The following is a 27,070-nucleotide window of genomic DNA, read 5'->3' on the forward strand; positions in this document are numbered from 1 at the left end:
GTCATGACCAATCACCATACCAAGTTTGAAGTTCCTAGGCCTAAGGTTTCTTTCATTATTGATCGGAAATCGTTTTTACCTACAAGGTCAATGTGACCTTGACCTTTGATCCCTTAACCCCAAAATCAATAGGGGTCATCTGCTGATCATGACCAATCACCATACCAAGTTTGAAGTTCCTATGCCAAAGGGTTCTTTTGTTAATGATCAGAAACCGTTTTTACCCAAGAGGTCAATGTGACCTTGACCTTTGACCCCTTGACCCCAAAATCAATAGGGGTCATCTACTGATCATGACCAATCACCATACCAAGTTTGAAGTTCCTAGGCCTTAAAGTTCTTTAGTTATTGATCAGAAACCGTTATTGCTTACAAGGTCAATGTGACCTTGACCTTTGACCCCTTGACCCCAAAATCAATAGGGGTCATCTACTGATCATGACCAATCACCATACCAAGTTTGAAGTTCCTAGGCCTAAAAGTTCTTTAGTTATTGATTGGAAACCGTTTTCATTTACAAGGTCAATGTGACCTTGACCTTTGACCCCTTGACCCCAAAATCAATAGGGATCATCTACTGATAATGACCAATCACCATACCAAGTTTGAAGTTCCTAGGCCTTAAAGTTCTTTAGTTATTGATCGGAAACCGTTTTTGTTTACAAGGTCAATGTGACCTTGACCTTTGACCCTTTGATCCCAAAATCAATAGGGGTCATCTACTGGTCATGACCAATCATCATACCAAATTTGAAGTTCCTAAGCCTTAAGGTTCTTTAGTTATTGATCGGAAACCGTTTTTGCTTACAAGGTCAATGTGACCTTGACCTTTGACCCCTTGACCCCAAAATCAATAGGGGTCATCTACTGGTCATGACCAATCACCATACCAAGTTTGAAGTTCCTAGGCCTAAGGGTTCTTTAGTTATCACTCGGAAACCATTTGGTCTACGGACCGACGGACCGACGGACCGACGGACCGACAAGTGCAAAGCAATATACCCCCTTTTTTTCGAAATGGGGGCATAATTATGGAAATAGACTTCTTCAGGTTTGTAAATTTACAGATGTCCATATTGCTAATGGTCGATGTGGTGCTGATGCCTATATAGGAAAATGCACAACTACAAATACTAGTCTGATTGATTATGTTTTATTGTCTGCTATTAACTTTCCCAAAGTAACCCACTTTGATGTGACAGATTTTAATCCACTATTTTCTGATGTTCATTGTGGTATAGAATTATGTTTTAATATTATTGGAGAGGATCTTACTTGTAATGTAGATAATTCGGTTTCGCAAAACGATAACAATGAGGCCATTATTAAATCAACATGGGATAAAAATCTGAAGGATGATTATATAAATCAGTTTGATAATATCGATACAAATAATATTACAGAAGAATTGATTAAAATATTAAATGATAAGAATTATAACGATGAATGTATTAATTCCTTGACTGAAAAACTGTCAAGTATCATAACTAACGCTGCTAAAAGGTGTAATTTAATACAAGAAAAAAATATTTCACAGAAAGAAAAAATGCAAAATTGACCAAAAATGGTTCGACAAAGATTGCTCGAAATTTAGAAAGGAATATTACCTAAGCAGAAATACCTATAGGAAAAATAAAACCGAAGGTTATAAAAACCTTATGATGATAAACAGTAAAAGATATAAAAAAGAATTAAATAAAAAGTTTAACAGTTTCAATGACAATGTCATAAAAAAACTGAGAGGACTAAAGCATAGTGATCCTAAATCTTATTGGAGTTTATTAAATAAATATTCTTCTGATAAAAAAGTGAATAAATAAAATAACTAATGAGGTTTTCCATGAGCATTCCAGTAATTTGAATGCAGATATTTTAAGAAATGAAAATGACGTAGATAATTTAATGTTAACAACTTACCAATGTTTAATGGGGGCACTGAATTCGCAATTTACTGAGCAAGAAATAGATAAGGCTATAAAGGCGCTTAAGAATAATAAAAGATCCATCTATATTTGATAATATTATTTAATGAGTATCTCAAAAATGCTCCTGATAATCTGCTGCCTGTACTTAAGCTATTTTTTAACATTATATTAGACTCTGGTATCTTTCCGGATGTGTGGAGCAAGGGAGTTATCTTACCATTGTATAAATGATCCGGATAATTACAGGGGCATAACAATACTCAGTTGCTTTGGAAAACTTTTCACTTCGGTACTTAATAACAGATTAAATGACTTCTTGGAATCAAACAACATTCTATGTGAAGAACAAGCAGGTTTCAGGAAGCATTATAGTACTGTTGATCACATATTTTTCATTAAAACTTCTAGTGGGACGTATATCTAGCACATTGCAAAAAAATTGTATTGTGCATTTGTAGATTATCGCAAGGCCTTTGATTCTGTAAATCGCACTGCCATGTGGCATAAATTATTAAGTTACAATATTGATGGGAAATGCTTTAAAATAATACACAATATGTATGACAAAGCTAAGTCATGTGTTAGTTCGAATAATACAATTTCAGATTTTTTCACTAGTCATACTGGAGTAAGACAAGGTGAAAACTTATCTCCAATATTGTTTTCTCTTTTCTTGAATGATCTAACTAATTTTATGTCTAATATGAAGGTTTGCAGTTTCTAAAAAAACATATAAATGATATGTTAAGTGATGATGAAATGGAAGTTTATCTTAAACTGTATTTACTATTGTATGCAGATGACACTGTAATATTGTCAGAGAGCTCTCAGCAGCTTCAGTTAGCATTAAACGCTATGTCTGACTACTGCAAGCTTTGGAATCTTGAAGTAAATACAAATAAAACCAAAGTTATTATATTTTGGAAAACCAAGAGAGGTTTGCGTAATATGCCCTAACTTTTCACTATGAGGGGACTGTCCTTGAAATTGTTGAGCATTTTCTCATATTTAGGTGTACAATTTTTCATTTAATGGTAACTTCAGCAGAAACTAAAACATTCCTTATTGATCAAGCCCGTAAAGCCATGTTTTCTGTAAAATTAGGAAAATCTAGGATACTTAATTTACCAATAGATATGCAATTTACACTTGTTTGATACAATGATAGCACCCATTTTGTTGTATGGGTGTGAAGTTTGGGGTGTTGAAGATGCGAGTGTTGTGGATAAATTTTCAATTAAAATACCTAAAGATAATTCTACAGTTGAAACAGAGTACTCCAAATTGTTATGATTTATGGGGAGTTGGTATTACCCCACTTTCAACACAAATTAAAAGTAGAGTTCTTAATTACTGGGGTAAAATAGTTAATTCTAAACATGATAAGATAATCAGATTCTATATAGAACAATTCATAATTTATATACTCTGAATAATATTAAATCAGATTGGGTCTGTTTTGTTCGAAATAATTTAAATGATCTTGGATTGTCGCATTTCTGGATAAATCAAAATGTGGAATCTCCTGCTTCATTCAAGAATACTGTCAACTTAAGACTGCGTGATCATTTTATGCAAAATTGGAGATGTACAATTAATAATTCCAGTAAATGTCTAAATTACAGGATTTATAAACAGGAGTTTTGTTTTGAGCCATACCTCAGCAAGTTACCTATGAATTTAGCTTTAATTCTCTTTAAATTTAGAAGTATGAATCACAAACTTCCTATTGAAAAAGGAAGGTTTGATGATATTCCAAGAGAACTTAGAACTTGTAATCTATGTACCAGTAACTCTTTAGGCGACGAATTCCATTATCTTTTTGAATGTTCACATTTAGTTAATGAAAAAAAAATTTAAAAAAAAAACAAAAACGGTTTGATCTTCAATTGTACTCTTCTTTTACAAACTATTCTGACATTTTCTGCACATCTTTTCTCGTCTTAAAAACAAATTTATAAGCATGCATTATAATACTAATTGTATTACATTTGTTTGCTGGAAATATAGCAATTATACTACATTTATTAAGGTTTGACAACATTTTCAAATTCATTAGAAATAAATAAAACAAACGCAGGCATAAAAGTTAAAAAGCTTTCTTTTTTAATTATGTTATTAGAATTTTATTCAAATGTAAAGGAATCTGATATCTAACGCTTTGACTTGTTGACACAACAAAACACCCTTTTTTAACAAACTACAAAAACGCCCATCTCGTTTCTCCTCCTTTTCTGATGTAATGCAAATATTTGTATCGGAGATTCCTTTAACTGGAATGAAATTGTTCGAGATGTTGTGTTTAACTGTGTCGTCTGCGAGAAAACACGTATGACGGCTATCAGTGTCTACATCGCCTGAAACTGCATCCACGCCGTTTACGAAGCTTTCGAAAATCATGCTTTGGCTTCTTACGGCATCGTTGGACCAAAAGTTATCGTCGTCTGCGTGCGATGGTAATTTTACTGGTAAAGATTCGCTGCTTTCTGATAATCTTGAAACAATTTGGTGGGATGAATTAACATCTTGATAAGATATTGTTGGGATAGAAATATGTTGAGAATTGTCCACGAGTTGCTCAAAATCTAATGACTTTATTTCAGAAACGTATTCTGTTTTTTTAGGGTACTGGACCTTTGGAGGTTGAAGAGTTTGTCTGCACCAGATGTCACCTTGTTCTGACATGTAAACCTCGCGTATAGTTGAGGTAAAGTTGTCCCAGACTTCGGCTTGGTTCGCACTTGTACACATCTGGTATACCTGAGTGGATTTGAATTGACTTCTTACCTGGAAAAATAATACACGTAATGAAATACAGTTAACCAATACTTTTGATTATAAGAATGAGCAGAATAATTTCTGGTAAAAGTAAACATTTAAAACTCTTATGTGAATTTACTATTTATTCTCTAGTTTGAATTCTAATATAATACATGTAGAAAAACCACTTCATTTGCCTAATCACAAAGGTATAGTTACACGTATATTAGTCAGGTGTCATAAAAGAATGTAATATTTATAATTAATTATTACAACAACAACTCTTAAGTCTCGCTGAGGAATCTCTAGTTAGTACAAGGATTTCATACAAAGTGTGACTGTGACATTTGACCTTAAAATTAATATGGGCTATGGCTCGTGATCCAAGTTCCTCAAAATAAATAGGGGTTAGCTACTTGCTATGGGCAGCAATGTCCCATAAACATTTCAAACGTAGGACGAATATTTCTCAATTTCTCTATTGACCGGACGAGATATTAAACAGAGTTTCTTAGTGGCCTTGACCTTTGACCTAATGATCTCAAAATCAATAAGGGTCATATACTGTCCATTGGCTATATATTCCTACAAAGTTACATAAATCTGGACTTATATCATCTCAAGCTATTGATGGGACAATGGTAAGAGGACGTATGTGCGTACGGACGGATGTGTCGAACACCTCATTACAGAATGACTTCCTCATTTCAAAAGATGTCATAAGATCTACATCGTTAAATGGCGATTAAACTTAAACAGTCCTCTTTTTAAAAAAAAAATAATTGCTAATACGATTATTTTTTTAGTTTTAAACGTCGGGTCATTAAATTGTCGATCTTAAAATGCTTACACTATACAAGGCACTGACATGCTGAAATATAGAGAAATAAAACAACAACAACAACGACGACGACGACGACGACAACAACATGAAATATGAACAATGAATGGAGAATCAAGATTATACTTCGGGACGAATCAAATCATTCTCAGAACGCAGTGTACAACTATAAATGAACTAAATTGCTTACTTAACTCGTACACTTCTCGCTTTTATAAGTAAATTTTGTTTACCTTTATTTTTTTTGCTAAGTTCTGGTAAGATAGGGACAGCATCCTCAAAGGTAGGAGAGACAACAACTCGTAATCCATGACGTCACCACTGAGAACCACTCTTGCTATTGTGAGGCACTGGATCCCGAGGCCCAGGCAGAGTAGGTTAGTGGCGTGATCTCCGATCAGCCCCACAAATCTTCCCTCAGCTAGGAGTCTTTCGTCAATGTTGTACTTCTCACGCAATATCTTTTGTAACGTAGGTTCTTCCATTTTTTTTCTATAATAGGAAAGGTATGTAACATGTATTTTGTAATAGATAATCACGTTAATTGTTTTGAACTACCCAGCTAAAAGAAAACTGACTCATTTCAAGTGACATTATTCTCTTTCTTTTTTTCATTGTCAAGTGGAGCTGATTTCAAAAGATTGACGGTCATAATGGCGATTAACCAACAGTTCATATTGGAAAATGACACTTAAGATAGGTTTTATTTAATATTAAAAATATATTTGAAAATACTTGTGTATGTTGACAAAGCTGGTGTGTTCAGACTCAAACGGACTCGCTTTTGTTCATCATTTGCAAGCAACAATAAAACAAAATAGTTACGCATTTGTTTGAGAAATGGTGTACCTTAATATTGTCTGTATTTAAACGTCAAAAGTAAATTAAGAAATTGTTATTATCAATATTTTCTGAATTTATCGATGGATTGGTCTACCATTGGCCCATTGTTCATAAGATTTCAAATATTGATAAAACAAAAGACGCAGTATAAATATTTATTATATACATGTATGCACTTTTAGATGAAATATTGATGAAATAAAATGCATAATTTCATTTTCCGTATTTTCATTGTATTTTTTTACACTGTAGTGAAACTTTTTTTCGTAGTTTCACTGGTATCTTGCCAGACTACTTTCTTCTAAATTAAGCCAATACACAAAATTTAAGGGAAAATTTATTCAGTCTTAAGGTCAAAATAGAGAAGAAGTATATGATAAACAGAAAATTCAAGTTTTTTTTCTATAAATACGAGATTTATAGTAAAACTTGGATATTCTCTTTTTATTTCATGAGTAATAACATATTGTTCTAGATAATTTTATCATCTGACATATAAAATATATCTTATCAGATGATATATCTAATACTTACTTACAACATTCATACATTATTAGTTCCTGGTTTGTAGTCATGTATGTACGGAAACGTTTACTTAATACAATCATAATTATTTATGGTATTAAAGACCTTCCGCTATGCACTTATTCACTTTAATTGATGTACGAATTAAAACACTAATGAAACTACTGTAAATTTATCAAAAATAAATATTTTTTAAAATGTACATCCCAATAAAAAAAGTTTGCTCTACACGTTATGTGCGAAGAAAATGGTATACTTTTCATTTCTTCTTTCTCCAAACATTTCAGCTGATTACTTATCAACTGCATAAAAATGTGTCTGAAGAAAGTTTTCAAAATATATTTAAGTTTAAATGCAATAGTCGATCCTTGATTGACTTTTTTTCTTTGATATATGGACAGGTAAATTCAAATACCAATACGTTTCCCTTTTTTTTGAAGAAGAAAAAAAAAAAAAAAAAAAGATTTTTTAAATAAAATCAATCTACGAAATCGTAATCTGATCAATTCTGATTATATTATAATAAAATCACAGCAACTCTTTAACACACATTTTGTGTGCGTATATTAGGAAATAGATTTCAGTTTGTTTTTGGTGCCACGGGAAAAATATGAAGTACGTTTTCATCACTAAAATTGAACCATCATTTACAAAAAAAAATATGAAAAAGTTTACCTTGTCTCAGTTTTTATTGTGGTTTTCTTTATGAAACTCAGTAAATCGCTCTTAATGTACTATGCTGGCTTTTCGTCGTGTCATAGAAACAACGTTACGTTATCAACGTCACTCATGCAGAAATGACGTCAAAATGACGTTGAATATTCAACATTTGGTTTTCTTATACTTATATTATCGTTATTGATAGTGAACATTTTTTTGAATGTATAATACATTGCCTTCCTTGCTGCTTAACATAAACAGAAAATTTATATGATGTGCAAAGAGAATCTTGATCTGATTTTATTTTGTTGAAAAAAATTCTCTTGGCACAGAAACAAAAAGTAAATGCGTGTCCAATACAAGAAATAAACAAAAGTGCTATTACTGATTAATTTGTTAATTGATAAATAAAGTAGTATGCACTTTAAATGTGAAAAGGAAATAAAAGTGAAAATCAATCTTTTTTATTTAAATTTTAAGTACAATTTGAGTTAGAACGTTAAACGAGTAAAGTTTATATTCATTATATCAAGTACATGTCAACTTAAATTATTATTATTATTATTCATTATTATTATTATTATTATTATTATTATTATTATTAGGGGGGTAATCGAATAGGTCATTTGTCGATTTGTCTACTTTCCAGCTTTACCTCATTATTTCAGACTCGAACAACCACCGACGTTCCGTTATTTAGCAAGCTAGTTGGATTGCTTCTTCACATGAAAGAATCCAAAGTCCTTGTCGGGATTTGAATCCACAGCAGGATAAGTGGTTTGAAGTCAACGACCTTTAACCATTCGGCCATGGATGCCCTCTAAATTAAGTAAATATATAGATATACATATTAAAAACATTGTTTATATGATAACTATTAATTGTTCACCTCTTGACGATTTCGGACTCGGTTATAACTGGTACATAATGAACATTCTGTTTGTCAGATTATTTTCAATCAACATTCTACCGAAATTAACTTTATTTTCCGTTAGATGTAAAAAAGATAAATTCGTCACTCATTATCTCTGTTTTTGTTTATATCTGGTTCCCTGTTCAGTAACGAAAGATCAGGATCAGAATCATGTGATCTTGATTTTATTTTCATTGTTTTATTAAACTAAAACTGATATTATTTTCCTAGAATTAAATGACACATAAACAAAATGTAAATGAATTCTTATTTGCACAGAAACGGCACTATTTCGGGATGAACTCGACAAAAAACAAAACAATTACAAAAATAATCGGATCAAAATAAGGACCTACATCAAATGGAACACAAAATTGAATTTTTTCCAGACCCTTCAAGAAGAAAAAAAAACAGTGGAGTAGTTACTTTCCCGTTCAATTAGTGTTTCTTTTTTTTCCCCTTTTTCATGTTGGCAAAATGTAAATTTGCCGTTTCATAGAAAATTCCCGAATGAGAACCTAAAAGTATTCATCATTATTCGAAATCATCTTCTATCAGTACTTTGATAAACTTATTTTATTATTGCTTGCTGGCAAAAAGTAAATTTACAGGAGGAAATGTAAAGAAATGCAATAAAATCGATTGACAACATTTTATAATGATTTGCCCAGAAGAAGTTCTAAGTATTAGTAATTTAACATTGACAGTTGCGAAATATTATGAGCGAATTTGTCATAGTTTTCTGCCTGAGTTAGCATATACAGACATTGCCTACATTAAAATTGTAAATTTCCTTCCAGCTGTTATCAATAATTTAGCCGCGTCACGACAAAACCAACATAGTGGGTTTGCAACCAGCATGGATCCAGACCAGTCTGATCAGGATCTATGCTGTTCGCTATCAGTTTCTCTACTTGTTATAGGGTTGGTAAGCGAACAGCATGGATCCTGATCAGACTGCGCGGATGCGCAGGCTGGTCTGGATCCATGCTGATCGCAAACCCACTATGTTGGTTTTGTCGTGACGCGGCTTATATCTCAATAAAATGAGCAATAAAATCTCGATTGTCATGTTTTACAGCAAATTCGTCTTTGTCGTTTTCTCAGCAAAGTAAAACTCTATTCATTTACAAGGAACTTAAATTTAAAGAGGGTGACAAAATGTTGATTAAAGTCAGCATTTGTTTTATTCTGTTTAGTTGTAAGTGAGGAAACTAGGATCGGATTATGAAATTCTATTACTATTTTTTCTTTCTTTCTTGAAAACGTGTATTCTTATCTATGAGCCGCTTCACGACAAAACCAACATATTGCATCCGCGCAGACGGATCAGAATCCATGCTGTTCGCTTACAAACCCTCTTACAAGTAGAGAAACTGATAGCGAACAGCATGGATCCTGATCAGACTGTGCGGATGCGCAGGCTGGTCTGGATCCATGCTGGTCGCAAACGCACTATGTTGGTTTTGTCGTGACGCAGCTCATAGATTGAGATGAGACGAGTGATTACTGAATTGAGGTTTAATTAATAAATAGAGGATGTATAATAAGTATAGGGTCAATACTGTATTAACTGAACGAGTTGAATTAAAGTATAATATGAGAGTCTCAGATGAGCATATTATAGGGCCCGTAAGTCTCGTTTACTTTCACTTTCGATTTACCACTTCCGGGTACATCGGCAGACTTATTTACCGTTACGCATATAGGTAACCCGAAGAACTCGAGGGATATAAAAGTTAAATTTGTTTCGGTCCTCTTCAGATTTGAAGGAATGGATAGCACGGGTCAAAAAATGCAGGTAGGTCAATTATCTGACGGAAAAACGAAGGATTTATAGAGTTTAATAAAACTAGTTTATTTTCGGATAGTGACAATTGTTTCGGATGTTTTGTCAAGGTAGTGAATTCTAGTTGTTTAGCTTTTAGTATTGTTTTAAAACTACTGATGTGAGAAATTAATTCAAACCATTTTAACTTATTGAAATAAACAATGGAGAGACACTTTAATTTTAGTGTATATTAAAGTTATACAAAATTCGGACAGTGCACAGTAATTCGGATATTTTTTCCCTTCCATTTTATTCTTGTTCCTTTTTCAATTATATATACATGTTAATATGGTACCTATCAAATTATGATTGAATTAAAAAATATAATATTTGATTAAACCATTTCAGATGTATAGACAAGGAGGTATATGACAAGTATAGAATATACAGTTGTTCAATATGGACCATTAATCAACTGTTTGCATTGCCTATGATCCTGAAATATCTATACATCAAAGGTAAATACATGTAAAATAATTGATTAATTTTTGAGATCGGAAAGATAAACAATTATCAAAATTTATTATATACTTATAAATTAAATATTGAGAAATATTGATGAAATAAAATGCGTATTTTCATTTTCCGTATTTTCACTGTAAAAATTTATTTTTCACTGCAGTGAAACATATTTTCCGTATTTTCACTGGTGTCTTGCCGGACTACTTTCTTTTTAATTCTACCAGTACACAAAATTTAAGGGAAAGTTTTTCAAATTTTATCGCAAAAAAGAGAAAAATGTACATAATAAACAGAAAATTCAAGTTTTTTTCTATAAATACATGATTTATTTTCATCTTGTGGCATGAAAATTACCATATTTCACTCGTGGCTACCGCCACTCATGAAATATTTATTTTCATACCACTCAATGAAAATAAATCATGTATTTATAGAAAAAACTTGAATATCCTCTATATATTAATAACTTTTGGATTTCACTGCATGATAATTGATAAGTAAATAAAACATTAAAAATAGTCATGTTTCACATTCAAGAAGATCAATATTTTTTACTGTTATATATTATGTGTTGTTGTTTATCTTTAATGTTTATTTACTTCAAATATGAAATTTTTCTGTCAATCATGACCAGCTTATTAAATGTAATGTAAATATCATTTCTAGTGTCTTACACTTGTAACAACATATTTATTGATTTTTCATTCTGCAGATAAAAAGGGAAAAGATGAGGAGGATTTGTCCATGAAGACCTTTATTGCAACTACCATCTTCCAGTTCCTTAATTTGAGAATGATATCAGAGAACACAAAGTTACAGTGAAATATTAGTTTAATATAAGCCACTGAGAATAGTCAAATGTACTTTCCTGAAGAAGATGAATGACATCCAGCACAAAAATATTAATGTATAAAGAGTATGATTTTATGGTGTTTGACACTATGATCTTGTTAACATGTTAATGTCACAATGATAGAAACAGAGTAAAATATCCACATTTAATTGCAGTTTTAAGTATTAAAACTAGATACTCTATATATACCAAAGCTGATAACACACCAGAGATAAGGTTTTTCATGGAATCACAGTATAGTCATATGACATTATGGACATAAAATGACTATGAAGTAAAGATTAGCAAAAATATTATATATCATCTACTACTAAGTACTAATATTGTGAGGTAATCATTGATAAGCTCACAAATTTGCATTCAAAGCTTTGATATCAAGCTGAACATTTTTCAATTAGAATATGATTTATAACTCTATGATAATTTGTTCATGTTAATTTTCAAAGTCTTTACATTTGTAAAAGGAAATATTCTTATTTTTGTATCAGTAGACATTCACAGTGTAAATTTACATTGTCCAAATAACTAATAATAATTCCAAGTGCTTTCCTGAAGTTTTTCTTCCACTGGAAAATCAGTGTGATATATAATTATGCTAAGCAGTGCACTATAAATTGTGTAAAAATAAAAGTTTATTAAACTTATGAACTGTTTTTTGTTTCTACTATTTGGCATATATTTATAGCAGTGCTTAATCATAAAAGTTCATCTGCAAAATAAGTGTCACTGTGTACTTTAATTCTCTAACAGCAATGGCTAGATTGCTTGAATATGCAAGCATTGACTATATTAAATACTATGCATGTCATTTGAATTTTGTCTGTCCTGAAATCGAAACAGACACTATCTAAATAATATTGATGAAAAGTTCTTGACAGCTCTTCAATGACTACATTTACACATATGTACATGGACAGAAGTTAAAAGCATTGTGTGGTGTTTTTGTTGTTGTTTTTTTTTAAACATTGACAATTTTGAAACAGTTCCAATGGGTATATTAATGTATCAGTGATGTAATTGTTTTGTATCAAGTGCAAACCCTAAGTTTTGCATGTATTGTATAGATAATTCACTTTTGGTCAAATGTCAACAGGTTCAATACATTATAAAACAGGTAATTTGAAATCCAAAGAAGTATATGGTATGTAATAACTACCCCTCTGATACTAAAATCTTCAAGGAATGCAGAATTGCAAGTCTTCTCCAATTAAGAGAGAGACTTGGGCTTACAAGGGCTAGCAAGCTAGTGTTTTGCTACAGAATACTCAACACAGATGAATTGCATTAATATTGTTTACTCTGGTATTACTACCTGCCATGTACAATGCAAATCATGGCTTTTCTAAGAGCAGTGAAAGGCTATAACTGGAAGAAATTTTACACATCTTGTCTCAGAAACAAGTTTTTCTTTGAGATGATTTTTATGATATTAAAATAATGGTTAAAGATTACATTACTTTTACAATTGCAGTGATCGTGGTGATAATATGAAATGAAACTCAATCAAGATAGAAACATTTTAATGCTGAACATTAATCTTTTTACCATTCCTGTTACTTTACAAGTCTATTTATAACAAATTTATCTTAACTGTTTTGAAACTACATGATGCCTGGTTGAAACTGTTTTGGGCAGCCATTTGCAGAAGATAAATTATCTTTGAATAATTAAGTTAATACAAAGTTACAAATGAAAGGTTATTTATTTCTAACAAAGACAGGTTATTTATTTCTTACAAAGACAGATATTTTGTTTAACATTTTTACACTGACATATATCTTTGAAGTGTCTTCAACCTTAGTTTTTATTAGAATACAAACATTCAGTCAGACAGTTTACACAAGACATGGAGCTTTAAGAAGCTTTAATTCAGTCAAAATCTGTAATGGACTGCCATGTCTCTACCACTATGTACTCCAAGACTGTGTATGGACATTTCCTTTCAACTATGCCTGGTGGTATCACTATTTGATTTCTAATCTGATGGTGAACACTCCAAAATAAATCAAGAGCCATGACAAGTACTCAAGATCCAACCATGAAATCACATACCTGTATATAAAGAAAATTTATCATGAGTTGAAAGCAATAATAATTGGTCAGCTATAAATTTCAATCATTTTCATATTGTCATGAATAGAAAATAATGTTGAAAAGGAAGAAACACTTCTTGGTGTCCTAGTTTTTGTAGATTTGCTTTGACAACTGATCTTTAAAAAATGTGATAGTGACTAAGTTCTTTTAACATTTAACATTTTAACTGAACATGATTTAACTAAAAAATATGATCCACTTACTTGAGAAAAATACTTTAAACAGTATTTAACATGAATTAACTACATATGCCATACTGTTTGTTTATTTAGCTACACTGTAATTATTTACAAAAACGAGAACATTATATGTTATACAATAATATTTATTTTTCATTAATGTAGTTTAAGTAGCTTTAAGTATATATTTCTTACCAAAACAATTTGACAGCAGAACATGCATGTGTATTTACATCGGATACCAGTTGACGTCTTTCATCTCACCACTTATCTACAGGAGCAAAATATTTCATTGAATTTTATGACAATTTAAATTGGTTATATACAGCTTGACTGTTTGTGCTTTATAAAGATAATAATTATAAATAAATGATATTTTCAGTTGGAAGAAAATATATTCAACTAAAACACACTGATAATCATATTGAAACGTTTATCCGAAATATGCGCTGTCCGAAATTTCTAAACATTATATACTTCTGAGAGATAATCAGGTAGCACTATAGAAAATTGATAAAATCAAATTCACCAGTCTGGTGTCAGATGCGAATGATGTTGTATCAAAAAACAAATTTATTAGATTTACATGGAAATGAAAATATTTCAACATTTATCGGGATAAACTGAATTTGAAATGACACACCCACCTGAAGATTATACGAAGTTGTCTTTCATTGATACTTGTTCACAAGATGAGACCATTTGCATTTCGTTACAAAACAAAAATCTCTGCCAATTTCCACATATCATTTGCTTTTCCATGTAAGTTTTACTTTCCCACCGGCATACAAGTATTACCCAATATAGATAAGCAATGTTGTTGATATTTGTTTGTACCCGGAAGTGCAAAATATCGTGAAATCTCGCAAGTCACATGACGAGACTTACATACCCTATTACTTTATTCAACGATTTAAATACATTTAGTTATGCAGATACAACAAGAACATAATATTCTGTTTATCACGTACTAGTACCCAAAAAATAAGAACTGTTTTCCTAAAAAGATAGAAATATATTAATTGGAGCGCAACTTCATGCAGTATTTGTTAACACAAATGATGATTTATAAACGATTTTTTAAAACAATATTAAGCTCGCCAAAGGCTCACAGAATATGATTTTATTCAAAACGTTCAATAAATTTAGTATTGAACTTACATTAATTCAATATTCTATATGTACATGTATTATATTATAGGTATGGTGTTAAATGGTAAGGCTGATACAGGCCACCACGATCCAGTTGATCTTAAATGTTTGTTTTCCTGTAGAGGTACTGGAGTGGACCTAGTATGTGGAACAGATGGACGAACTTACAGTAAATGTTCTTTTTTTATATTCAAAATGATTAAAAAATTACCAAAAACGATACATTATTCAAATTGCAATATTTTGGCAACACCAGTTGAAGTTCAGTTGTTGGCTGGTGATGTCATTGGAACAATTGGTTCACAATTAGTTCCAATTATAATTATTATCTTACTTATGGCAATACTGATATGATAACGTCCGTCGGGACTAAATTGCCAACCTGTAGCATCAATGGTTATTGATGTTACCTTTGGTATTCTAGTATTGGTGCCATTTAAAATAATTTAATATAAACTGTTACAGTTTATAAATCGCTCAGGTATCAAACTTATAGGGACCAGCGCTGACCAACATCATCCGCCACAGTCATTTGTGCCGTTTGATCATGATCTGCACTGTTCGCTATTCATTCAGTATTTATTTGATTATTTTTCTATATATGTAAAGCAAAGATGGACAAGTCCATCAAAAATATATATAGTAGATATCATGTATATTAAATATACATTTGATTTTGAGACGAATTTTTATTTCATGTTATAGCCTACTCTATTCCTATACATCGGTTGTTCTATGTGATATTTTATCCTGTGCGTATTTTATTTCATGCCATATGATATGTTTTGAGTGCTGGTTTTTTTTTGTAATTAATAATTTCATGATTTATAAAATTCTATTTTATGTCATTTCGTATTCTTCGTGTTTTTTAAAAAAATGTTTTATGCTATGCCCATGCAATCAGATTTTGCTTGCGTTTGTAATTCCATGCTATACGAGTACTATGCAAGAGTTTTAAGACTTTATTTCCAATACTAGTATACACCTGGACATTATGCCCATGCGTACATTGTACGTACGATACGTGATAATTATAATGCTCATATATCATTTTAATAGGTATTTTATGTCATTTAATATGTTATTCTATTGCAGTAAACATGTGCGAGTTTAAGAGAGGAGTATGTCGAAATGAATCATTGAGGGTAGCATACAAAGGACCATGTGTTTAAAATATTTGAAAACTAATAAAGCAAATAAATGTATCTGTAAAAATGAAGATGTGCTTATTTTCTATATTTCTATTCAAAGTTTTAAAAGTGTTTCATCTTATTATGGTAAAGTAGATCAAATTACAGATTTATATGTAAAAATGGACCCTTCATTAACTTTGGACTGTTTATATATACTCAAAGAGCAAACATTCAAATTGAGATGGACACTGGTATGTTATACAATGTATGTTTTATATGTATACGTTATATACCTAGATGATACAGAAATTATTCACTACCAAGTTACCATATAGTGTTAAAATGTATCTGATAGATTTTTTTTTGTTATTTCATTAAGTGCGAATTTTGTTCCATGAGAACATACTTTTCAATCTCCCGAGATATTTGTATAAATGAAGTTCAACTGAATATGAGCCGTGTCACGACAAAACCAACATAGTGGGTTTGCGACCAGCATGGATCCAGACACGCCTGCGCATCCGCGCAGTCTGGATGCGCAGGCTGGTCTGGATCCATGCTGGTCGCAAACCCATTATGTTGGTTTTGTCGTGACGCGGCTCATATATGTAGACGAAGAAGATATCATATATACGTGCGCTTTATATAGGAATTACTTTGGTATTGCATGGCCTGGATTTGTGTCAAAGTGAGTTTTAATTAGTTTATATCAAGCCGGGAACCGGACACTTATTCTGTTAGGGTATCTTTGTAACTGTTGAATTTTTAAGGTATAAAGAGTTTTATCGTTTTGGGCTGTTGTACATTTTAACTTGGGAATGTAAACGTACATGTTCATATTTAGTGTTTGCAAACTTGTGTTTATGCTTGGTATTATAGCAAACAAGTACACGATTGTCATCTGATACAGTGTTTAATATTCAATTATCAGTCATTTTGCGTCATGATTGGTTTGGAAAGGTAGGTACAAAATTTTGTCAATTAAAATATATCTAATACTCATTAATATTTGACACAGCTGAAAATGCATGTGGCAATAATCAATTCAGAATAAGGATTTTTGTACTTTTAAACTTAGATACGGAAGTAAAGAATCGTTAGAACAGATACACTTCTGTATTTGATAATGAAACTGCTGCACATATAGAAGATTACATAAATCGTTAGTCTAGTAAAATTTACCATTCGACTGTTGTTATTCCTCCATTTTCATATAAGTTAATCCTTGACTTGAAGATTGATACCAATCTTTATTTACATTGTAAATCAGCAATTTTTACAAGGCATAATTAAGATAGTAAACAAAAACCGGTTATCTTTTTATGTCTGTTTATAGTATGGGCAATGTCAAAGTTTGTAACGACAGTAATGGTACACACAACTTAGAGGTCAAGCAGCGCCAGACAAAAATCAGAACTGCAGAAAAGCTGTGTGTCCGAAGAATACCTCCTCGAATCTAGGAACAAATTGAGGGAAAAAATGCTGTAGCTACAAAAACCAAGTATACAGCAAGACGGACAACCAAACATTTAACAACTGCTTCAGATCCAGTTTATTTGGCTTCAAGAACACCTGCTATCAAGCCAGATCAATGGTTTCTGAGGCCAAAAGGTTGGATGATGTCAACTGAGCTGGTGTGGACAGAAGGTTTACCAACCAATCGACCAGTAAACACATGATGCACAAAATACGGGACAGTGGCACAGCACACACTGATTTCATGCAAATTTCTTGGCACAAGAATGTTCAAAAGCATCTTGAACTCTTCAGATATGTCTCTTATAGATCAAAAAGCTTGTTCAAACATTTTTTTCTACCAATAACACAAGCCTCCCCCTTCCAGCCCATATCAGCCTTGCCTGATAACTTTGATGTCAAAAGACAATAGCCTGTTATTCTCATTTTATTGGACTCCATATGACATTTTATTTTCTTTTATGCTTAGTCTTTTCACGATCCTCTGTAATTAATAATTGATTTTGTAAACATAAGTTCAAGGTAATATCTCATTTTAAAATGGATAGACTTGTAGATGACAACCAACCTTTTTGCAAAGTTTATAGTATATTTGGAATCATTCCGGACACACTCTGCAACACGTTTTTCAACTTGTCACTAGTCTCCGAGAGTCTCAAATATGCTATTTCTTTAGAATTAACACACCTCGTAAAGCAATGGTCAGCGAAAACTAAAAGCAGCAAGCATTTATTACCGGTTTATTGACAAATACTTACAGATTATTTACTTAAATAATGAAGAAATTATTCAGTACCAAGAAGTGTAAAACTACCTCTCATCCGTATATAAAATCGCAGTAAACATCATATTGACATGTCCTTTATAGAGGAAATACTGTGTTATGGCTTGAACTGATATCAGCAGAAACTGCATACATATTGAATGATAAGATTATATTTTCTAAGTTGTCCTAATATTACTAGACAGATGTATAGAATTTATTACTCACACTACGTCAAAGACTTTAAAATACTTGAACTCTCTATACATTTCCTTTTATAATATGTTGATAAGGTTTAATAAATGTTGGTATAACTCTGATGCAGATGTATAATGTTGTACCGAAAGAGAGTTCTCATATTTCAATACGTTAAAATTATTTATCTTTACCTTGACATTTTCGAAAAACTCTGTATTATGAATAGATAAATCAAAATTTACCGTCTAAATTAGCATATTTGACAGTGTCTACTTTGAATATTTGAATTTCTTTGCAAATGCTATTTAGATTTCAATCAAATTAGCAATTGTTATGTTTGACAGGAAGTAATCTTTTGTCATTTTCCGAGCCAATAGATGATTATTTCTTTGTAAGCAACTTCAAGTAAAGGAGGGTGACAAAATGTTGCTAAAAGTCAGCTTTTGTTTTCTTCTGTTTAGTTGTAAGAGACGAAACATAGATTGGATTATTTCATGCATTTTGTTTTCGTTTTTTTAGAACCCATGAATTCAAATTCGAGTCTATATTTAAAGAGATGAGTTCGCACTGAATTGATATTTACTTATATTTTAGGTATGATATTGAAAGGTAAAACTGATACGGATCATCCAGACCCAGTCGATCCTGAATGTTTGTTTGGCTGCACTGGTCTTTGGGAACCAGTTTGTGGAACAGACGGGCAGACTTACAGTAAATGTTCTATGAATTTCTATAAATATTACTTATTAATGCATTTAATATAGATATCTTACGCGTTTGTTTTCTTTTTTTACTTTTTTTTTTCTATAAAGTCATGATATCTTTTGTAAATTAAATCATTATTAATGCGTGTTTATAATAATGCGTTTGTTACTTCATGTCATATACAATACAATCTACCTGTTATTTAATGTTCTCTTCTACATCATGCGGGTAGTACACTGTGCCAATTTTATTTTGTATCATAAAATATTCCATGCGTTTGTTACATACAAGATGTTAAATGTTATTTTAATAAAAAACAATATTGAACGAATTAAAAAAGAATTATATTATGGGAGCCTGTGGTGAGTTCAATAATCTAAGTATTAAATCTACACGAATGTTTTAATTTATATATTTATCACATATCCAAAATAAGAACGGTAATGTTATTTTCATGGACACGACCGTAATACTTACAAGAGCGCTTTTACGTTGTTGATAACCAAGCAAATACTGTTATGAATACAGTATTTTGAAGCCTATGATCTGCTTATTGTCAAATCCGCCAATAGTCCGTCTGTATTTACTAGCAGGCGCATTAATTTTTCACCCTTCTAAGGAACAGAAAAATGTTTCCGAGGCGTTCACAAATAACAATGTACTTCTACATCCTAGATGGTTACATGCGTGTGCGCATATTTTTTTATTGTGTTTTATTCTTTATAGCCTATTTCTCGATTCGATTGCAATTACTTAAAAAATAGTTAAACGTTATGACATTACATATTTGAAATACTTTTAATTGCACTGCCATTGAACGTCTGACGTCATCTGTTTGCGTGTGTCTACAGTCTGAAGTTGCTGGGTCTTCTTATAACTTTTCGTCAATTATAAATTCGTTTAACAAGTTGCTGACGGGATATATGGGAGAATGTAGCATTGCTGACATAAAAATAACTCTAGTCTCAGGTCTGATTCGTGCTGTAGGCTTATCTTCTCGTTTATCCCATCAGCAAACAATGTGTTGCTCTGTTGCAGGTAATCGGTGCATACGGAAAGCACCGAGAGTCATATTTATCTTCTCCCGTGCATCCCGTCATCAACTTGTGTAATTAATAATATGTTGCTCTATTGCAGGTAATTGGTGCTTGCTTATGAACGAAAAATGTCGAAATGAATCATTGCGGGTAGCATACAATGGACCATGTGTTTAAAATATTTGAAAACTAATTAAGTAAATAAATGTAAAGAATAAAAATGTCTTGATGTTCTTTTGACCATTCATATAAGATCTAAAACAATTTTTATCTTTTTGTTGTAAACTAGTTAAGTTACACATTTAGATGGTAAAACAAGGTCTTACATTTCTTACATTTAATTAAGAACGCGTAAGTTTATATAAACGCGAAAGCATTATATTGTACATAAAAAAGAAATTAGATAGGTTATTTACTTTACTAATGAAGAAATTATTCAATACCAAAGTAGTGTAAAACCGCCTCTGAAAGATTATTTTCGCTTAGTATGAACAAACTTTCAATGGTCCAATCGTATGTATATCAACAGCAGACATTATATTTACATGTCCTTTACATAGAATATACTTTAGTGTTGTATGAGTTGATGTCAGACGAAACAGAAACTGCATACATACTATATGACACAATTATATATCCCAAGTCCTAACATTTTCATGATATATTGAATTTATTACCAACACTTGATTCTACACACTAATACTTGAACTTTTGTTTTTTCCATACTATCCATTACCTCTTTCAATATCATCAAGTGAGTTTTAGTTGTTGTTTTTCAAGCCGGAAACATCAAATAAATACTGTTTAGAGACAAATATCCAGATGTATCTATGCCACAGATGAATATTTAGGGTGTTAAGGTTTTAATCGTTTTTGCGTTGTTTTACTTTGACAATCATACATTGTACTTGGCAAACATCGATGGCGATACTTACATCATTTTTCTAATGTTTAGTGTTTCGAACTAGATAGGCTACTGATATTATTAGCAATAAATGCACGATGGTCATCAAATAAAATTTTGCCAAATACAACTAAAACTGACGTATTATCAATTGTCAGCGATTTAGTGTCGTGATTGTTTTAAAATGGTAATTAAAAAGTATGCTATAAAAAAGTCATTATTTGGGGATCACAATACGATTTGATCATTAAATTGAAATATTCCTTATGATTTGATCGTTAAATAGGAATATTTCATTATTTGGTCTTCAAATTAGAATATTTTTCGCACACAAATGTACAGTTTCATTAATCTATCCGGATAAGATGTTAAGTTAAAGCATATTTTATTCTTTGATATGCCAAAATGTTTCCTGTAAAACTAGGTTAAATTATAATAAATTTTAAACAGCTGAAAAAAGAACGTGGCAATAATCAATTCGGAATGAAATATTGCTGTCAAAATATTCATTAATTTTGTACTTCTTAACTTAAATACGACAGTAAAGACATGTAAGAACAATTATTCTTTTATATAAATAGATAATGAAAATGTTGTATATATATATATAGAACTTTTGATACATCATCAGTCTAGAAAGATTTAGATCTGAAGGTTGTCGAAATGTTTTTTTCAAATCTTCATTTTCATTTTAATGACTTTAGGTAAGTTATCATTTTTATTTTGTTTATTGATAAATTAGAGATTTCATCCAATTAACTTTCAATTATTTTTCTTCGCATTTAAAAAAGATATATATGTTTGTAGGACAAGACAAGACATTTCTTATTTATTTATTTTATAGGTGTAAATGGATTTGCAAGTGATCCAGATACTATAGCAGAAATTTGTCCTACAGGTTGTTCGTTTTTATTGGACCCTGTTTGTGGTTCCGATGGAATAACATATGGTAAGTTATTACATATTTAACAGCCATATTCTGATGTAAAATTAAACCTTTTCATTTGATAAAATGCAGATAATAATAACAAACATTCTCCTGCAAAACGTGTTTATATTATTAGTTATAAACATTTTTGACAGGTTATATGGCCCGATAAAGGTCGCTTTTCATTGGATAATCGTGACATTTATATTATATGTTATTTTAGTTTTGGAGTGATATATGTGGATATATTACCTGTCAAGATTTTATATCACCCGAACCGTTAGGCGAGGGTGATATTTTATCTTGGCAGGTAATATATCCACATATATCACTCCAAAACCAAAATAATAATTTTATAACCCTTCCTCTGCCGAGTTAAGACGATTTTAAAATAAATCATTGCAACTTCAAATGAAACGTAGAAATAAGATTCCCTTTAGGGTACCCCTTCATCAATACATGACGTCACATAAATACATATTTTCTTTCGAACCTAACGAATGTAAACAAGAGAAAAGGAGAAGTCTGTTGAACGCACTTTTTTTGGATTTAATATCAAGCTTTCACAAGGTCATATTTGTTTTCAATACTGATGAGAATATGTATGATTACTCTCTTTTGGTAAATATTTATCATTTGACACTAAAAAAGTGTTTGTAAATCGGAATTTACATCGCGTAAAATTAAACCGTACGCGCATCGCCACAGCGCATGTTGTTTAGAACGTGAGGTACCCAACGGGGAAATTTAGTGTGTATATTACCCGTCTGGCTCGGTAATATCAATTTCTTTCGGGTGATCAATATCCAATCAAAAAGGCGGAAAAAATCTGTAAGGGTAAAAATATATGTTATTTTGGTTTTGGAGTGATATATGTGGATATATTACCTATCAAGATTTTATATCACCCGAGCCGTTAGGCGAGGGTGATATTTTATCTTGGCAGGTAATATATCCACATAATTATATCACTCCAAAACCAAAATAATAATTGTATTACCCTTCCCCTGCCGAGTTAAGACGATTTTAAAATAAATCATTGCTATTTCAAATGAAACGTCGAAATAAGATTCCCTTTAGGGTACCCCTTCACCACAACATGACGTCACATAAATACATGACGTATTTTTTTCGAACCTAACGAATGTAAACAAGAGAAAATGAGTAGTCTGTTGAATGCACTTTTTGGAATTAATATCAAGCTTTCACAAGATCATATTTGTTTTCAATACTGATGAGAATATGTAACATTACTCTATTTTGGTAAATATTTATCATTTGACAGTTAGAAAAAAAGCTTGTAAATCGGAATTAACATCGCGTAAAATCAAACCGTACGCACATCGCCACAGCGCATGTTGTTGACCCAACGGGAAATTTAGTGTGTATATTACCCGTCTGGCTCGGTAATATCAAAATGTCAAAAAGGCGGAAAAAGTCTTGAAGGGTAATAAAGTTTTATATAAACGTCACGATTATCCAATGAAAAGCGACGTTACGAATTTGCAGTATTATAAAACGTGAAATAAGTATTGGTAACATTACTATGACGTTATTAAATGTGCGTGTCTGTGTTCAGAAACATTTTAAGTATCTTTTAAATGCATGTAATTTGTTTAATCTTTTTACATTTTTATATTTTTAGCAGTTCAAGTGTACTGAAAAAAATAGTTATGAAATATTAGTTAGTAATTCATTACAAAAGAATTCATCTACATGTTTAAACAGAACAATAATATAATTCAACATGTCATATTTTATCTGAAGGTTTAAGTTATTTTGATACATCTTTGTGCATGTAATATATGTAAAGTAACAAAATTTTCTTTACAATTAACATTATTGACACCATCGAATGTTGAGTATTGTAGGAATTATGTCTACAGTAATTGAATATTGAGAAAATTCTTTTTTTCCCTTTCAGATAACCGATGTTTATTCAAAATGGCATACTGCAAAGATGATGATTTATTTATCGCCTATGATGGACCCTGCAAAACGTAGATTCGTTGTATATAGCATAGCTGATTAAAATAATAGTAAACAGAACATATTGTTATCTTTTCTGCTAAATCTTATCATGTTCCTCTGTAACTTTTAATGAATTACATCAAAATTCGAGGTTATATGATAGAACTTAGGTTTGTAGATGTCCACCAACGTGTCTTTTAATTTGGAATCTTTCCGGCCTTACGCTGTGGCACACACTTGTCGATGGGAGAGTCTGAAATATTCCTTTTTTCAGCACTAAAGGCCTCAACAGACGGTAGGATTTTAAAGTACAACACCAATTAAAACTAAGATGTACAGACAAATCTTAATGTGTGAAGGCTACTATTTCTTGATTTCGGAAACCTTAAGTCTAGATGTAAGGGATATGACATGTTCTATTTTGAAAATCTTGTCGTACCGATTTTTTAAGACCTCCCACAATGACAAGTAACAGATTACCAAATTATCTCCTGATAATGGGTGTAATGAATGAAATTCCAGAACAATTAGACCCAAAGTTGTGTTAAAATATGTTCGAATCCCAAATTATTCCGAAAATGATTATGTCACGGTATTGAATTGTTCTCTAATTAGGGGAGGGGAGGTAGTTTGTAGGCGGCCAGATAGCTTAGTCAGTTGAGTCGCAGTACGGTATTCCGAGGGTCCCAGGTTTGAGTCTCGGTCATGCCTCACATTAAAAAAAAATATATATATTTTTTTAATGGAGGTGTTTCAATCATTACTCATGGCGAAAAAAGTATTTAGTGAGTAAAGTATGTAAAGGATCAATGTAAAGGGATCCTTTTTAGGGAAAACCTCAGATGATTCTTACAGTGTAGAATTACCGTCTGAATGCAAGTGTTGTATAGCTTTGAAAATTGTACATCTTATCTCTAATTAGTGCTGTACAGCTAAATCCTACCGTCTGTTGAGGCCTTAAGACACCGTGTAGCGTTGTGGTCAGCCGAAACTGAAGTAGTAAGCATTCAATAGCAGTTTATATGTAATTTGTCACACAAAAGCAAATGCTTACTCACTGCGTACACACTTATCAAGCATATCAAATAATATGCATTACGTGTTCAATATTTGTCAATGATATTGTTGGCGTACGGTACGTAGTGTCAAAACTTGAGAAAGTGAGATTGCGGGCACTAAAGAAAATATGTTTTACAACGAGAAAACGAGTTTCTAAGGCTAAAGAGCTTTTGTCCCCACATTGTCCCCACATTTATTTTATGGCGAATTCAGTGGTATCATTCCTGTAACAATCTAATAATCTGGAAACAAAGTGATCCCTCGGAAGAATTAATCACAGCAAAATTACATGAAAAATTGCAGACTCTGTTTGATTGAGTCTGTACATGAGTGACAATGAATACGCGCAACATCCCTTACGCCCCCTAGCACCGGCTTGAGCGGTACTCAATTCTCAACACTTAATAGTGCTGGCATCAATGATTCCGAAGGACCGAAAATATAACAACACGGAAGTCAAGTACGGGGCAACTTTTTACAGCTGCCCCACGGCACTTGACACCTGTTGTTGTGAAGTATAAAAATCTGGAAACAAAGTGATCCCTCGGAATCATTAATCACGAAAACCAAGTTTTTATAAATTGATCAAAAATATTAACTTGACGCTTGTTGTTAAACAAGATTACCGCGACCTATTTTGTGTTTTCTAGCACAGAGTGCAACATGAAATATGTTTGTTATCCCCGGCCCGAAGGCGCGGAGGGATATAGATTTGGCGTTGTCTCCTTCCTTCTGTCTGTCTTTCTGTACTCACATACTTAAATGGCTATAGGGACAATAGATAAGACAAAATATAACTGCTTGAGAATATTCTTTATTTGAAGTCATATTCGAACGGTTATTACGGCAAATTTTCGAACGTCTACACTGTCGCTTAGCCTACACTGTCGATGAACATTGAGCCAATAAGAACTGTCAGAAATAAGATATTGTCACGCAAAGGTAAGCGTAAACCCTCAGTGACTAAATGTACATTTTTGCAAAAAAAAATTGTATAAAATAATCGTCAATGCAAGAATCTATTAATTTCCATTCCTATTCGAACTGACAAAAGACCAATACTACATTATGCAGACGCGACATGTAAACAAAAAGGCCGTCCAACCTCTACAAACACCAGAGTTAATAGTTATTCTGAAAAAATTAGTTCATATTACTTCTTTTTATTTAGGGACTTTTAGAAAAAAAACATTCTCTTTTTCGGTCTCTGGCCTGCTTGAATGACACATGGCTGCACTAAGACATAAAAAATATTCTGATATATGATCATTTTCTTCTAAACATATCATACTCAGTATTTTTTTTAAAAAAAGACAAAGGGTGACCTGATGAAAAATATGATATATTTTCTAGATATGACCTAATTCAGTTCTAGAATAAACTTTGTATAGTAAGTATAATTGTATAAAGGATCCTTGTTATGATTATCTTACTGACGGACGGACGCATGGAGCGACGAACCAAAGTGCCAAAATTTGGGGTTTATGTGCTTTTTCTTTAATCTTTATATGTGGCATTTTTTTCGTCACATAAACCAGTAAAATAACCACATAAACCAGTCCATAAACCCACTTGTTTATGTGATTTTCTTCTTGATTTTTTACCAAGATTATGGACGAAATGAAGGTCACAAACAAATGATTGTTTGCCCGGACTGACTGACTGATTCACTGACTGTAAATGCATACAATGTCAAAACCTTAATTTTCCCATTTCTTCTGTTAAATGATTATTATTTTTTTCATGTTGGCAGAAAATAAAACAGAAATGAATCCAAAGAAAGGGAATAAGATTAAATGATATTTGATATAAGTTTAAAATGTTAACTCTTAATATGCTATTTGCATAAAATGATTTA

The 27,070-nt window shown here is 31.7% G+C and overlaps 2 protein-coding genes and 3 long non-coding RNA genes across 5 annotated transcripts; 3 read left to right on the forward strand and 2 right to left on the reverse strand.

Annotated features, from left to right (window-relative positions):
• Positions 1-4,008: 4,008 nt before the first annotated feature.
• On the reverse strand, positions 4,009-7,672 carry LOC132712893 (uncharacterized). Its single transcript, XM_060695363.1, has 3 exons — positions 7,570-7,672; positions 5,760-6,018; positions 4,009-4,712 (listed from the first exon to the last, which is right to left on the reverse strand). The coding sequence occupies exons 2-3, from the start codon at positions 6,009-6,011 to the stop codon at positions 4,056-4,058; spliced, it is 909 nt and encodes a 302-aa protein (XP_060551346.1). The 5' UTR covers positions 6,012-6,018; positions 7,570-7,672; the 3' UTR covers positions 4,009-4,055.
• A 1,848-nt stretch (positions 7,673-9,520) lies between these two features.
• Positions 9,521-20,530, forward strand: LOC132714653 (turripeptide Lol9.1-like). Its single transcript, XM_060697594.1, has 4 exons — positions 9,521-9,668; positions 15,088-15,207; positions 19,203-19,319; positions 20,451-20,530. The coding sequence occupies exons 1-4, from the start codon at positions 9,629-9,631 to the stop codon at positions 20,525-20,527; spliced, it is 354 nt and encodes a 117-aa protein (XP_060553577.1). The 5' UTR covers positions 9,521-9,628; the 3' UTR covers positions 20,528-20,530.
• Positions 10,095-12,257, forward strand: LOC132714748 (uncharacterized). The gene is made up of 3 exons (XR_009623604.1): positions 10,095-10,268; positions 10,647-10,756; positions 11,473-12,257. It is a non-coding gene; the product is annotated as an uncharacterized LOC132714748 (long non-coding RNA).
• LOC132714815 (uncharacterized) lies at positions 13,117-14,785 on the reverse strand. Its single transcript, XR_009623617.1, has 2 exons — positions 14,534-14,785; positions 13,117-13,665 (listed from the first exon to the last, which is right to left on the reverse strand). It is a non-coding gene; the product is annotated as an uncharacterized LOC132714815 (long non-coding RNA).
• A 1,299-nt stretch (positions 20,531-21,829) lies between the features above and the next one.
• Positions 21,830-24,231, forward strand: LOC132712991 (uncharacterized). The gene is made up of 3 exons (XR_009623393.1): positions 21,830-21,958; positions 22,099-22,203; positions 24,107-24,231. It is a non-coding gene; the product is annotated as an uncharacterized LOC132712991 (long non-coding RNA).
• Positions 24,232-27,070: the final 2,839 nt, after the last annotated feature.

Source organism: Ruditapes philippinarum, unplaced genomic scaffold, assembly GCF_026571515.1.
Source record: "Ruditapes philippinarum isolate M1 unplaced genomic scaffold, ASM2657151v2 ctg167_1_1_1_1, whole genome shotgun sequence".
In the NCBI taxonomy this organism is placed as follows: Eukaryota; Metazoa; Mollusca; class Bivalvia; order Venerida; family Veneridae; genus Ruditapes; species Ruditapes philippinarum.